The sequence below is a fragment of the Python bivittatus genome, unplaced genomic scaffold (assembly GCF_059951505.1).
Source record: "Python bivittatus isolate LINGU-HERP-01145 unplaced genomic scaffold, Pbiv_v1 ctg000220_np1212, whole genome shotgun sequence".
Lineage (NCBI taxonomy): Eukaryota > Metazoa > Chordata > Lepidosauria > Squamata > Pythonidae > Python > Python bivittatus.
In genome coordinates, this window is record NW_028277048.1 from 2,515,529 (window position 1) to 2,529,929 (window position 14,401).

The following is a 14,401-nucleotide window of genomic DNA, read 5'->3' on the forward strand; positions in this document are numbered from 1 at the left end:
CCTTAAGAGATTTATTGAACAGTCATTTGCAAGAAAAAAATGAGAAGACTGTATTCTCTTGTAAAGCAAATTAAGAATGCCACATACAGAATAAAATTGAATTCTGGCAGTACATAATGATAGATCTCACAGGAGATAGACTTTTCCCAAATATTTGGCAAATATATGACTTCAAATACATAACAGCAGCTAACATTGCAAGCAAAATCAAACACCAAGCAGGTAAGTCATAAGAAAGAAAGTGATCTATTATCAGATGTTCATTCAGTCACTGTATTTGCCATGCCAAATCATCATTAGTCAGATAATCTGTTTAGAATACAGGAAAGTCTCGTGGCCCTTTGGCACATATATCATGGCATTCTCTAAGTTTGCAGCATTGGGGCATCAACACCTTGGGTGGATAAGTGAAGGAATCATTCAGTCCAATGCCTTGCAGAACAAGTGGCTAAACAGTATAATTACTAACATGGTCAAAGCATAAATTCTGGGACCTTACCCTGTTGCAAAGAGAGGGATGTTCTCTATGCTGTTCTTCCCCAACCATTACTACCCCTGCTCTACAGACCTCTTTGCATGCAGAGAAGAGGAAACCCCTTGCTGCACTGTTTCAACTCATACTACAGAGTGCAAGATTGTGAACCTACAATGGTAGGAAGAAAAAGATGGATGTAAAAAGATGGATGTAAGGTGGCAGTGGGGGAAAATGCCAACAAAGCCTTTGTTATTCTTGGACCCAATTTTATCTTTTCTCAAAAACTTCAAACTGCAGTAGGTGTTATGCAAAGTTAATCTCTGCCCCAATCCTCAGCTTGTTGAGTCCCATTATCTTCACCTGAAACTGACAGCATATTCATCTTTCTTAAATGAAAGTTCATCTCCCTTTAATGTGATCCTTACAGTTAGTGGCATTATTAGGTCTGATTATTGCTTCTACAGTGCTCATGACAAGATCAAGTTTTTACCATGCTGCCAGGACAGACTACATAACCAAATCAAGGAACTGTCCTCACAGTGTTGGAGAAAGATTGGAGAAATGCTTACTCAGTGCTGCCTACTCCTCAGTGATTGGCACCTTTACTTGTGTGTGCATGACAGGTAGATGCTAAAAGCCCTGCCAACAGAAACTGCCCTCCATACTTTATCCTTGCATAGCAGGATTGTAACATTACCCAGCAAAGGCCAGGAATAAGAGTGGGATTAAGCTAGGTAGGGGTCATGCCACTGGCTGATACTGCTAAGTTTTCAGTTCCTATAGTGGGCCTATCTTAAAGCACTGAAAATCTAAACTGTACTACCATTCAGAAACAAATAGGAATCACCATCCATACAGCAAGCGAGCTGGACCACTGACAACTCTTGCCCTGCCGTCGTCAAGGGATGGGAGGAGCCACAGGCATACCCACAGGGCTTCAGAGGTTACATTCACTGGGAATGTTTGGATTGCTGAGTAGAGAAAGGTTACAGGGTTCCAACAGGGGTGACCCTCAAAATATGAGAAAGAGTAGCACATTCTCTGAGTAGTTACCTTCTTACACTTGCCAGTTCTCAACCTAAGAGAAAGAAGCGAGGGTGTATGTGAGCCAGAGAGGCCACCAGTGCCTCTCTCTCTGAGTCACAGCAGCTAATACAGAAGTTAGCAAAACTGCTGTCTGACTTCTAGAAACGCCTCCGCCTGGGCAGTGAAGTCTTGTAGAGTGACTTGCCTCTGGCCTCAATGTAGATGATTCTCATTTCTTTGCCATCAACCTCAAAGTAGGCAAAGCCTCCTTGGGAAGCGTTCTGGCCATAGAAGAACCGTAGGTAACCAGTTGGGACTTTGTGGAGGTGTTGCTTGGAGTCATCCATGAAGTTTCCTGCTCCACTTAGCACATGGCCTATGCCACTTTTGTCCTGTAGGTACTATTCAATAGGAGAAAAGAAGGAGAAGGAGAAGGAGGAGAAGGAGAAGGAGAAGAAACAGATTTATATCAGGATCACATCACACCATTTGGGGGGTTCAACTTTTAGCTCAGTTAGGGACTTGCAGAATAACCATGGCAAGCTCAACCTAATGCCGTGGTCATAGCAATGGGAAAAAAATATTAGCTGCTCCAGCCAGACTAAGCCTGGAGAACAATTGCTGTATTTAACACTCAGAGTGTGCTGGGTGACACAGGCAATGAAATGCATGGCTGTGCTGAAAGGGCTTTCAGTGTGTGTTAGATGAACAAAAGAGAGTGGATTTGGGGGCAGATCATTTGACCTTAGGAAACACACACAGGGAAGCTCAGCTCATTCAAGAAAAGCTTTCATGAAGGAGAGACTTGATGAGAACTTTCAAGAAACCAAAAGGGCTGACCAGAGGGAAGGCAGGGATAGGTGCAATACAGAACCCAGTACAAACACGAGAGGATCAAAGATAGGTCAGGGCAAAAGAACTCTGCCTCAGTCTTCCTCTCCCAGTCCACAACGAAAAGCAGAAAGCTTCTGCTTGAGATCATTCTAAAAAAGAAACTGGAGAAGAGCAACAGAGACTGTAGACTGGAAGGCACATCAGAGAATTTACAAACACCCAAGCAGCTTATGAAGAACTGATGTTGCATTTATTGCCTTCTATAAACCATTTACAGTCGTGGTCATCTCCAGAGCAATTATAAGGGAGCCTATTATCCTTCCCATTTTGCAGGTTAAAAATAAAGGTTGAAAGACAAGTTTCCTGATGGATCTGTGGCTCAGGCTCAGACCTTCTCTCTTTCATCAGTTGGGATCCCTTTCCAGGAAGCATCCAATAGCACACTCAAGGCAGTGGCCTTTCAAATGTTTGTGTGCTACCACCGCAACCACCTCAGCCAATACGGCAATAGAGTACTGGAAGTTGTAGATCAGAAACATCCAGAGGGACACAGGTTCCCTCCCTACGTAGGACAGCAGAATTCAGTGATGAGGTTCTTTCTCTTACCTGCAGGTTGTGATCATGGCCACACAGGTAGGCAGTGGCCTTGTATTTCAGCAGCAGTGGCTGAAGCTGCTTCACCAAGCATTCAGTGGGGCCATGCTTTCCCACAGACCATACTGGGTAGTGTCCAGCCACCAGCAAGTAGTCATCCTGGGAACTGGCCATCTGTTTGCGGAGCCAAGACAACTGGCTACGGGCCATGCCTGCATTCTGAGGACGCAAGGGCTGCTCGTTTTGGAAGTCATCCGAATTTCCGCAGATGGTCACTGTGTCTATCATGAGGATGGCAACAGTAGTGTTGCTGCCAGGCACCTTGAACCTCAGCTTGTAGTAATACTTAGGGAAATGCCTGCATAAAAAAGGTCGGAGGAAGAAGTGTTGGAGGAAAGCAAGAGAACATCCTTCTACTTCACAAGAGCATTGTCAAGGCAGGATCTGCAAAAGGCATACCGTCTAGGTTACTTAAAAAAAAAAAGATCTCGGTCCCAAGTGGAACACCATAACAAATGCCTGAACAAAATAGATTTATTGAAGTTGTCACTTTGGACATCAGCACTATCCAGATGAATACAACGATAAGGTTTAAATGATGGGTACATGGGGTAGACCTGAAATTGGAATAAATCTATAGACCACCAAAGATGTAAACAAGAATGGAAAAGAGGGCAGGAAGTGACAGCCACTACAAAGGTGGTTGCGTTTCTGTCAAGATGGCTGCTCTCTAGCAAACAGGGACTGCTCTCCCCTTGACTGATATCTGGCAAAAAATCAGTGAGCAAGGAGCTTACCCATAGTTTGTGCCAGATGTGGTTGAGCACGTCACTTGAACAAGCTCACAATGTGACTTGCTTGATTTTGGCTAAATTGTGGGGACCTAGCCACAGTGGTTTGTAAATCATGGATTACAGCCTTGTGTGTTGTATGGAACCTGACAACTACAATTTAACAAACTGTGGTCAAACAAATCATGATTTAATTCTGATATATGGATCCAATCAATATATTTTGACCTAGACTTGTGTAAACTCTGCTGTTTTGTTGTTTCAGTACTGTGATTACTACCTGGGACTTGTGGTTGTCAGATTCCAGAATCTCTTTAAACTGACAGCTTTGGGTCCTTGAACCAAAACTTTATTTACAATTGTGGTTTGGAGAAGAAAAAACAAGGAGAATGCTTCTTGCCCATGTGACTGGACCACCACAGCCAATCAGCCTAGAGAGGTGCAGAACTTTAATCCAAGTCAGCTTTCAGACTTACAATAACATGGGATTCCTTAGAATTTATCAGTGTAAACAGGAATAATGGCAGAAGAGGATCTCAGGAAGTCAGCCTGTTGGCCACTAATAACAATACAGATGTTGGTCAGACTCCACTCTAAGTTCATTCAAAGGCCAGAAACAGCTTATAACTAATAATCCCTGCAGGAGCCAAGTGCCTTTTTAAAAATCTAAGCAGGTGCATATAAAGACAAGATATAAAATCATAGGAGGAATAAAATAAATGATGCCCCAGAAGCCTCTACAATATCCAGAAGATCCCTTGGCAAACAGGAACACTTCCACAGCCACAGCATGGGCATCCATGGGGGGAGGCCAGTGATAAATTGTGCACTGTGATGTATGATGCAAAAAATGTGACTGACTTATGTCAGAATGCAACTACCTAAGAGTAGAGTTTGAATCATGACATTAATCTGTGTGCTGCTATTTTGATGCAATTTTGGTTTGCTGCAGACATGTATGAGCTGAAGAATGAAAGTGTTACGGCTGAATGTGTTTGTGGGTAGGGCAGGACACAACCGTTCAATTAGCAGAGTTGTTAGGGGATGGGGTTCTGTTTAAGAAGGAAATACGAACTTAAAGGAAGCGCACAGTCTCTGTATAACTTCTGTTCTCATACCCCAAGGATAATAAAGGGATTTTTGCTATGTTATTGTAAAAGGGAATTTAAAAGAATTATTCATGCCTTTTAAGAGACAGCATAATCTGATGGCCCTTGATGGCTAGTGTTTGGGGGGGAAAAAACCCTTTTTTCTAATAGTAAGAGCAGTTCAACATTAGAACCAATGCCCTAGAGAGGTGGTAGCCTGCCAACAGTGATTGTGCTCAAGTGGAGGTTAGACAACCATCTGTCTGAGATGCTTTAATAGGATGCCTGCACCGAGCAGGATTGGCCCCAGTGGCCTCTTCCAGTTCTAGCATTCCATGATTCTAGTGTGAATATTCTAGCAGCTAATGTACACTTCACCGCAAGGTAATGGCACTTCTTGCATACTCTCTCCCCACCAACACCTGAGCATCCAGCAACTAAATTTCTTTCTATGGTTTAAGAGACCACAGCCTTACCAACGCTTGGAGATTTTGCTGTAGGCAATCTGGGCAGAGACATTCCCAGAATGATCATGGTTTCCAGCCACAACGTACCAAGGCAATTTACGCAGTGAGGGTGCTTGGAAAACTGATTCAAAGGTTTCCTACAAAGGAACAGGAAATTTTTATCTATCTGTGTTCTGCGTGGAAGAGGAAGAAATATTTTTTGCACAGTATCAACTGCTGGTAGAAATGTCAAGGTTTTTCCAGGGGTCACAAAAACTGGTAATCTCTTTTTTTTTTTTTTACAATAGCAGGTTGGGGTCACATACTGGAAAAATGGGCCTTGACCCAGGCGCTTATTATTATCTCGGTGACTTTACAAATTGACAGCTCCACTCCGTCATACCCCCCTAGGAAAAGCTAGGGACTCTGTGCACTTGAACCTAGGCCGAGTCACTGGTCAGCCTTTTTCTTCTGAGGCTTAATTAAAGAGAAGCATGCTGCCTTTCAAGAGGTGCTTCATTGCCTACGAATCCCTGCAAGTTCTGCTGGCAGGGAGGACTTGTCAGAGGCCTGAAATGGAATTCTTTCCAAATACAGGTAGTCCTTGAGTTAGGACTTTCTTTCAGCGACCGTTAGAAGTTATGACAGTGCTGAAAAAATGGACTTATAACTGGTCCCCGAAGTTATGGCTGTTGCTGTGCCCCCGCAGTCACATGATTGCAATCTAGGCACTTGGTAACCTGTTTGCACTTATGACTGGTCGCCAAGCACCCCGCAATCATGTGAGCACCATTTGCAACCTTCAAAGCAAGCAAAATCAAAGGGAAAGCTGGCAGGGGAGGTCACAAGTCACTCGGGTAATTCTCTCCCATCCACCCCAGCCTTTCTTCCCTCACTTGCATGCACTGCCACTCTCCTTCCCCTCTTTGCTCACATGCACAGCGTCCTTTCTACCTCACTCGCTGGCATGCACCAACACCCTCCTTCCTCCTTTGCTTGGTCGCACGCACTGCGCCCTCCTTCTCTTGTCCCCTCCCCTCCTTCGCTTGCATGCACCAGTGCCTTCCTTTCCCCTTCGCTCACTTGTATGCACGCACCATGCCCTCCTTCCCTCCCTCACACACACCAGCGCCCTCCTTCCTCCTTTGCTTGCTTGCATGCACTGTGCCTCCTTAGCACTGCACTGCAGCTCTGGGGCTTTGCAGGAAGAAGGAGAAAGCCTCATGAATGGCCAGCAGCTTCCAACATGAGCTGCAGAGTGCATGCCAGAAGTGCCTCTGGAGAGTCCTCGAGCAAGTGAAGGAGCAGAGGGCACTGGTGCATGCAAGCAAGCAAAGGGGGGAGACAGGTGTGGTGCAGGTGAGCGAGTGAAGGGGGAAAGAGGGCGCAGTGCATGCGTGTGACCGAGCGAAGAAGGGATGGAAGGCATGGTGCATGCAAGTGAGCGAAGGGGGAAGGAGGGCCAAAAGGGCAGAGATGGAGGGGATTTGGGATGAGGCTATTTCCTTGACATTAACATGCTTCTGTTGATTAACCTTTAGCCAAACTTCCCACAAAAGAAATATATGTAAGAATAGTCCTGCAGTGGCTATAATTCTGAACTTCAAGGTGGGCGTTTTCCTAAGAGCAGGACCTCTCACCTCATTCTGCCTCACCACCATTTCAGTCATCTTTTGTGTTGCCACTCTCCACTAAGTGGATAGCTTCTTCTTTTTAATTCACCATGGAATTAAAGGCCAGCATGAACATGGGGTGCAACACTGGCTGGGTGCCAATTATTATGCTTATTTTGCACCAAAGTGAGGAGTAACTTGTGGGGTGGCATGACAATGCTTCAGGGGGCAAAAATGCTGCCTGGGTAGAAGTATCCTAATTGTCTGAGAATGGTTTATGGAATCATTTAGCAAAGACTTCCTTGAACATTTTGCTTCACTTTCCAATTTCTGTCTTCACTCCTCAACTATCCTCTACCACCTCATACTTACCTACTGTCTGTACTATCTGTAGCATGAGAAACATCTACATATTGCTAGCCAATTGCTCAATATTAGCCCCAAAGACCTTGCAGAATGCCAACTAGATGCACACAAGGATTGCACAAGAACCAGGAATTATGTCTAATTGTTATGGCATCATATTTACTATAAGTATGATCTTACTACATTTTAAAAATAAACTGGCTAAAATAATTCAGAGTTTCAGGTATCTGAAGCTGTAACACTAAATACACTATATCTAAGCAGAGAAATTAGTTTTAGTTGCATCTAATTCCATCATTCAGAGAGCCACGATGGTGTTTTCATGCTCCTTACCTGAAAACGCTTGTCATACACATCGCTCACCCCATTGTAATAGAAGTTGTCTCCAAGGGATAAGATGAAATCAGCTCCCAGTGAAGCAACTGTTCTCCCCATCTCTTTGGCCACAGCTACTTCACGAGCAGTGTAGAAAGGTGCATTGGGGACTCCGCCCCAATCTCCCACAGCAATGAAACGCAGGGAGGAGTCAGCATGAAGGCTTGGAAGGACAGCCAGGAAAAACCCCAAGAGGTACAAGAAGCTCATCCTCTGAAAATGAGGAAAAAGATGAAACCATATTATGTATTTATATGCACACACACACACACACACACACACACAGACAAGGGCAGGAGGGGGAATTCCAGAATTTATCTGGGAAACTCCAGCCAAGATCTAGCCCTACTTCTATACCTTGCCTTTTCTAGGAACTCAGGGGATGGGGCTTGAAGCTAATCCTGCCCAATATATGGGTCATCTGATTGGGATTCTGACAACACGGGCAGGACGGTGACATCACTTATACTGGGCCATCCAACCATTCAAAAAGCACTACAGTTGTTCAGACATTATGAGATAAAAGATACAGCGGTATAATCCTGTTCTCTTTCTCTAATTCCATACAGGAGCCAAGCTGGACTAGCAGCTGAATTTTTTCCCCAGTAATCTTGAGAGAAAAGCATTCACCAGTTTTACTGCATATTCCAACACTGTGCTATTCACTCCTCAGCACCTGCTACATTGTGGCTGTTTCCCTCTACCTAAAGGCATCTCTCTCAGAATGGTAACAAACGATGCTAGGAATTCCTTAAGACCTAACCACTCACTGTTTTTCCCCCCCACCAGTCATGATAAGCTTTCAGATGGCAATCACAACTTGGAATTAGTCTCACTGAAGTAGTGGTTTTACTCCTAAAGAGGTGTAGAGCACTGCAAGATCAATGGATCTAGCAGCCAAGTCAGTCGTTTTAAATAAATTAAATTGATGCTCTCAGTGTGCCTTGCTCATTTTTACAAATATAATTTCAGTGCCACTTCAATGTCACAAGGAAAACAAGTTTTATTTATTTATTTTATTTATCAATCAAATTTATATAGCTGCCCATCTCACCAGAAGTGACTCTGGTAAAGTAATCAAATAAAACCACAATATAAAAACAATTAATATAAAAACAATCATGATAAAAATATAAACAATCATTATTAAAAAAAATCATTAAAAAATTAGATCCCACAAACCACAAATGGAGAGAGAAATACAGCAACCATATATCACCCACAGTTAGGAAGCCACCTTAAAATGTTGCCGGTTCCCTGGGACCCCCAAGCCTGGTGACATGACCAGGTCTTGAGGGATTTCCTGGACATTAACAGAGATGGAGCTAACCTAACTTCGGGGGGAAGAACGTTCCATAAGGCGGGCACCACGGCAGAGAAGGCCCGCCTCCTGGGACGCATCAAATGTAGGTCCCTTGCAGACGGAACCCGTAGCGTGCCCCCTCTGCCCGATCTAATGGGATGGGCCAATGTACTTGAGGAAGAGGCGGTCCCTCAGGCAACCAATCAATCAAATCAATAACAATAATAATACATCAACACAAATCAATAACAAGTTTAGAGCAAAACATATACCACCTAACTTTGTATTTGTATTCTTAAAAAAAAGAAAATCCTACCACTGATCACTCCAAAATTACACTAACTATTGGTATTTACAATGCAACCCTGTGCATGTGTTCAATGGGGCTACTCTTTGAAAGTTGAAATCTTACATGTGTAATGCAAGGCTAAGTTGAACAGCACAGAAGAAATGACAGCATCCAGCTAAGGTTTATTGGTCAAATAAAGACACACTTTCTCACATTCAAGGTGAGTGGATCAATTTTGTTTCAGCAGGGAGGACTTTCAAATGGCATAGACACTAAACGCTGGCTGCTTTAACTCTTCTGCAGGACACTTAGTCAGCCTCCATGATTATGTACTGTTTACACAATATTCTTTAGGGATCACAATTCAAATTTTCTTTGTTTTTCCACCAAACAAAACTGAAATAAACAGCTCTAAGATGAAGGCACACAAGGAGAGAATATCAAAAAGTTGGGGAAGAAAACAACATATTCAAGGTCACACAGCAGGGATTCAGAAGTATTTCTGATTTCTATACCAGCCCCAAATTAGTAATCGTTATCTACTGATTATCTGGATAGATTAATACAGTTTCACACATTCTGAAGCAAGCAGACGACATTAAAAAAATGCCGTAAGCCCATCCTTGAATTATCTGTCCCTCTGCCCAATCACCACAACTAAGGTTGTCCTGGCATTATAGTGTAATAATTGTGCCCATTATGGAGAAAAACTTCCCTGGGGCGTATTTTTTTTTTTTTGCAAAACCTCATTCAGTATTTTGCAAAGCGATCTTGCATTTTCAGAGAAAAGAAGCAAAAGTATTTTCATTATAAGCTTTTCTACTTTATTAATATTTTACCAATTTCTTACATTTCCCCACAGACTCATTGGTTTCTTAAACTAAGAACCCCAATTGCTTTAGGTTTTCTGCAGAGGAAAGAGACAGTACTCATCTCCATATTGACCACTGTTCTGAGTACATTTTATTCTACCTTTCCCTAGTCTATTATAGCCTTTTTAAAATTAATCAATCTGAATAACACATAATAACCCAAATATCTGTATTTAATGGCCTGCATGTTTGATGGCCCTAAAATACAATATATTCCATTTCACTTTTGAATTGCACAAAATCTCAAGATGATGCTGAAATTTTGAATGTACCAACACACACACACACACACACACATATATATATATATATATAATCACTTCCCGAGGGTCAGTACTCTCACATACTTCCTAATTAGTGAGATGTAGAAAATAGCATGTTAGCTTCTCAGGCAATCTCTAGAGTAGGGATCTTAGCTTGCAGAAAATAGTATAACCAGGCTTGGGGTCAACCTGGGCTTTGGTTATGCATATGGCAGACTGGCCAAAACACCCAACCTTGTATTTCTCCCTGCTGAGCACTAAACCATTTGTTAAACATTCCATTCACTTTCAAGCTTGTTTTACTTACATCACATACGCACATACTGCATTCAGTAACCAGCCTTCAACTTCATTGTTGTGCAAAGCATTCATTCAATGTATACTTTCTCTAAACCAAGTACAATGAGCTTTCCCACTTTTGCATGCTTCTCAATGACTCTGACTTGCTCAAAAGTGTTAAAAACCTTGAATGACCAAAGCCATCAGGTGTAACTGAGGTCAGTATCTACTGGCCCACCTGGTGATGACCATGTTTTAGTTCGTTTTTTATATGGTATTATATGCTTTTTATATGTTTTGGATTGTACTTTGTTCTTTTTGTATTTTTTTAAATTGTTGTAAGCCACCCAGAGTCATGCATTTGAGATGGGTGGCTATATAAATCAAATAATAATATATACATACAGATGAAAAATTGCAACTTGGAATGTCAGGGGAAATGGTAAAATCATGAATTAAAGTAGAGAAACATATAGTGAGTGGTAGTATAAACTATATTTAGCTCCATTTCCCTGCCATGAACATTCTACCATATATGGTAGACATGCAAAACTACCCAAAAGTATTGGAAGTATTGGACTCCACAGTATTGGAAAAATGCATCAGAGAATTTTAGGGAATAGACTCAAAATGAAATCACACATTTTTTTACTAGGTATAATTCCAGAACATATCAATAAAAACACTCCATAATTTATTAAGATACATATTTATGTCTGTGAGGACAAACTTTGCACAATACTGGAAAACTCTAACCCTTTTTTTTCTCTTTTAACAAATATAAATAATACGTATAGAAGAGATTTTGGCATTAAAAATGCATATTTTTTCTTATATCATAAAAACAACTTAATGTATTTTGCTTGGCATGCTTCATCTTTTATTAATTGAGCATTAATTGTATAACTTTAGTAATTTTCTATTTACTGATATCTTTTTTGAAAATACACGTTTTAAATAAATTAATTAAAAAAACTCAAAAACACTATAGTACTACAACTGTCAACCTTTGCTTTCTTGCTTTAAAACTGATGAGGAGTCAGTTCTATTTAGAACGTTTCATTAATGTGTTTTAAATATTGCTCTCAATACGCATATTCAAAAAGTCTAGCTGTCCCACAATTGTTTGTAGCTTATGCTGTTGGAAAAGGTTTCCTGCATAACCGCATGAGAAAGAGGATGAATTCCTCCGGGGTGGCGGCCTCAGTGCTGGTCAGGCAGACCATGCTCTTGGCCAACTCCTATGCATTTCAATGGGACTTGTGCAGAACAAGATCACTCTAAACAACCTATCTTCCCAGTTATCAACCTATTCTCTCTTTCATATTTAAAAATGGACTTATATTTGAGAACAGGTGAAGAATAAAACACTTCCTGTGGCTTTCTTTGATTTGACCTTCAAGATTCCTATGCAGTCCCCTGTCCAAGTATGTGTGTGTGTGTGTGATATATATATATATATATATATATATATATATATATATATATATAAATAAATAAGACTTGCCAAGTATGCAAGATGATTTTCCCACTTGGAAAAAGCTGAATTATTGTCTTCCAGATTGTTTTGAATGCAATATTTCTCCAAACTATGAGTAATTGTAAAACTGCCTGTGGCTGCACTACTGTAACCTTGCTATAAATGAACTACCCCAATGAATAAAACTGAGCAAACATGTAGAATGTCAGTAATAACAATATATTATTGCAGTAATAACAAACCAACCAAATAATAAAACCAAATAAATAAGAAGGATAAGTGCTAACAAGGCTTAATCAAACTATTTGGTCTTATTCCTGAGGCTGTAGCAGTCCATATGAGAAGCATTATTGCTACTGTAGTTAAGGTAACCTTGAATATATAAGATCGCTGCTGCTCCATTTTAAAATTACGATTGATTATCCTTAGTCATCTCTCATTTTAAGATGATGAACCATTCGAGAAAACGACACTGGTTCAAATTGCACGGATCTCTGTGTCTCATCTGCACGCAGAGGGTAGCCGTAAATGGAAACCCCATTCGTTTCCATTGCCCTACATTCACTTGCTGGAGAGCATATACCCCTGGATTTGGAAGGCCCTGAGTGAGAGTAAGGATGGACAGACCCAGCAATGTAACTGCCCTTTTGGCTGGTTTGCCATGTAGTCTATGTTCTGGACTGTTGCTATTTGCTTTTCAGAACTCATGTTGGTGTAAAATTAAATTTGGGTTCCTAAGCTTTGCGCTTCCTCCTCTGTATGGTCTGATACCCTCCCTGCCGCTGTTGTTTAGCCACGCCGCCATCCCACTATCGGTCGGTCTTCAGCCACCCATCCCACCCAAAGAGCGCTGGTTGCCTCCAGCCACCTGCGGCGGCAGCGGCGTTTCGCTCCAGGAAGGAGGAGAGGACGGCCGATCCTGGCGAGAGAGGTGAGAAACCCAGCAAAAGAGTCGAGAAGAGAGAGAGAAGTAACCCTCAAGCGGGACGGGAAGCCTCGATGCCCGCAAAGCCGCCCCCCTCCGTAAGCGAAAGGGGCGCCTTACGTCTGCCAGTTCTCTCAGCCGAAGAGGCTCGGCGCGCCCGTCCGGGGTCCTCTCAGCGCCGCTTTCTGCGGGACGTATCGGCCCTCCCAGGGCAACTGAAGCGCCTCCGCCGCGGTGGGCAGCGGAGCATTTTATCAGGCGCTGGAAACGGGAAATGGGGGTGGGGTGGGCAGTTCCCTCCGGCACCCCCCACTCGGGGAGTAGCGGCGAGGCAGAAAAGCTGAGTGTAACGGAGGAGCAAACCGCACGTCTCTGCCCCCGCCATGTGACGCTCCCTCCTCCCCGCAGGCTGGGGTTAAAGTCATTCTTTAACCTGAGCGGGGCTGATAAGAGCCGCCGCCGCCCGAAGACTTTAACCCTTCTCAGGTGCCCAGACATTGGGCCCGGTGAGGCAACGCCCCTCAGTTTCAGGGGACCCAGAAGACACCTTGGAAGGAGAGGGGGCGACCGGCGGTTGTGCAGGAACCATCTCTGCTGGGCGGGCGGAGGAGGGGGCTTTGCAGAGTAAGGCTAAAGTTAGACGGCAGCGAGTCGCCCCCCGCCCTGGCCACGGGACAGACCCCCAGCCTGAGGCCTTCGGAAGGCTGTGTTCAGATAGGGGTGATCTTTGGATGTTAAAACATAAACTGGCACGAGTTTTGTGTCACTTAAGGCAAATAAAAGGTCAAACGCTCCAAACCCCCAATAGAGATAACAGTGAAGATGGCCTGGTCCTCTCAAGTGAGGCAGTGACCCTGAATTCCTTCCTTCAATCCTGCTTGATCCTCCTGAGTCAGGCAGGCAATACAAAGCTGGCTTTTAGTATCTAAAGAAGAAGTGATAGGCAGCCATTAATTATAATATTTAAACAACCTGTATGTACGGAAGGGGGATATCTTCAGGACCAAGTTGGGAACAATCAGCAGAGCACTGACATCACTTTCAAGCCCTGAGAGTCAACTACAGATACGTTATCACGGCACACCCTAAATAAAAAAGGAAAACATAAACAGTGGTCTCTTGGAATGCACTGAAGTTTACTCAAAGTTTTCCATCAAAACACTCTTATAAAATAGATAAAAATGCAGCACATCTCGGAGAAGACTTGCCATTGTACCATGTGCTTAGCTGCCTTCCAGTAGATCAAAAATGGCCAGCAAGACACAAGGCAGGTAGGGCGTTGGGGACTCGGATTGGGCCAGGACAAATCCACCCCATAAGAGAGAACTGTGGGACTTTTCCTCCCCATGGGTTAATACAGCAGTTCTCAACCTGGGGCTAGG

The 14,401-nt window shown here is 43.0% G+C and overlaps 1 protein-coding gene across 1 annotated transcript; it reads right to left on the reverse strand.

Annotated features, from left to right (window-relative positions):
* ACP5 (acid phosphatase 5, tartrate resistant) lies at positions 1 to 13,397 on the reverse strand. The gene is made up of 5 exons (XM_007426197.4): positions 13,140 to 13,397; positions 7,567 to 7,821; positions 5,285 to 5,412; positions 2,942 to 3,287; positions 1 to 1,902 (listed from the first exon to the last, which is right to left on the reverse strand). The coding sequence occupies exons 2-5, from the start codon at positions 7,816 to 7,818 to the stop codon at positions 1,660 to 1,662; spliced, it is 969 nt and encodes a 322-aa protein (XP_007426259.1). The 5' UTR covers positions 7,819 to 7,821; positions 13,140 to 13,397; the 3' UTR covers positions 1 to 1,659.
* Between the last annotated feature and the right edge of the window lie 1,004 nt (positions 13,398 to 14,401).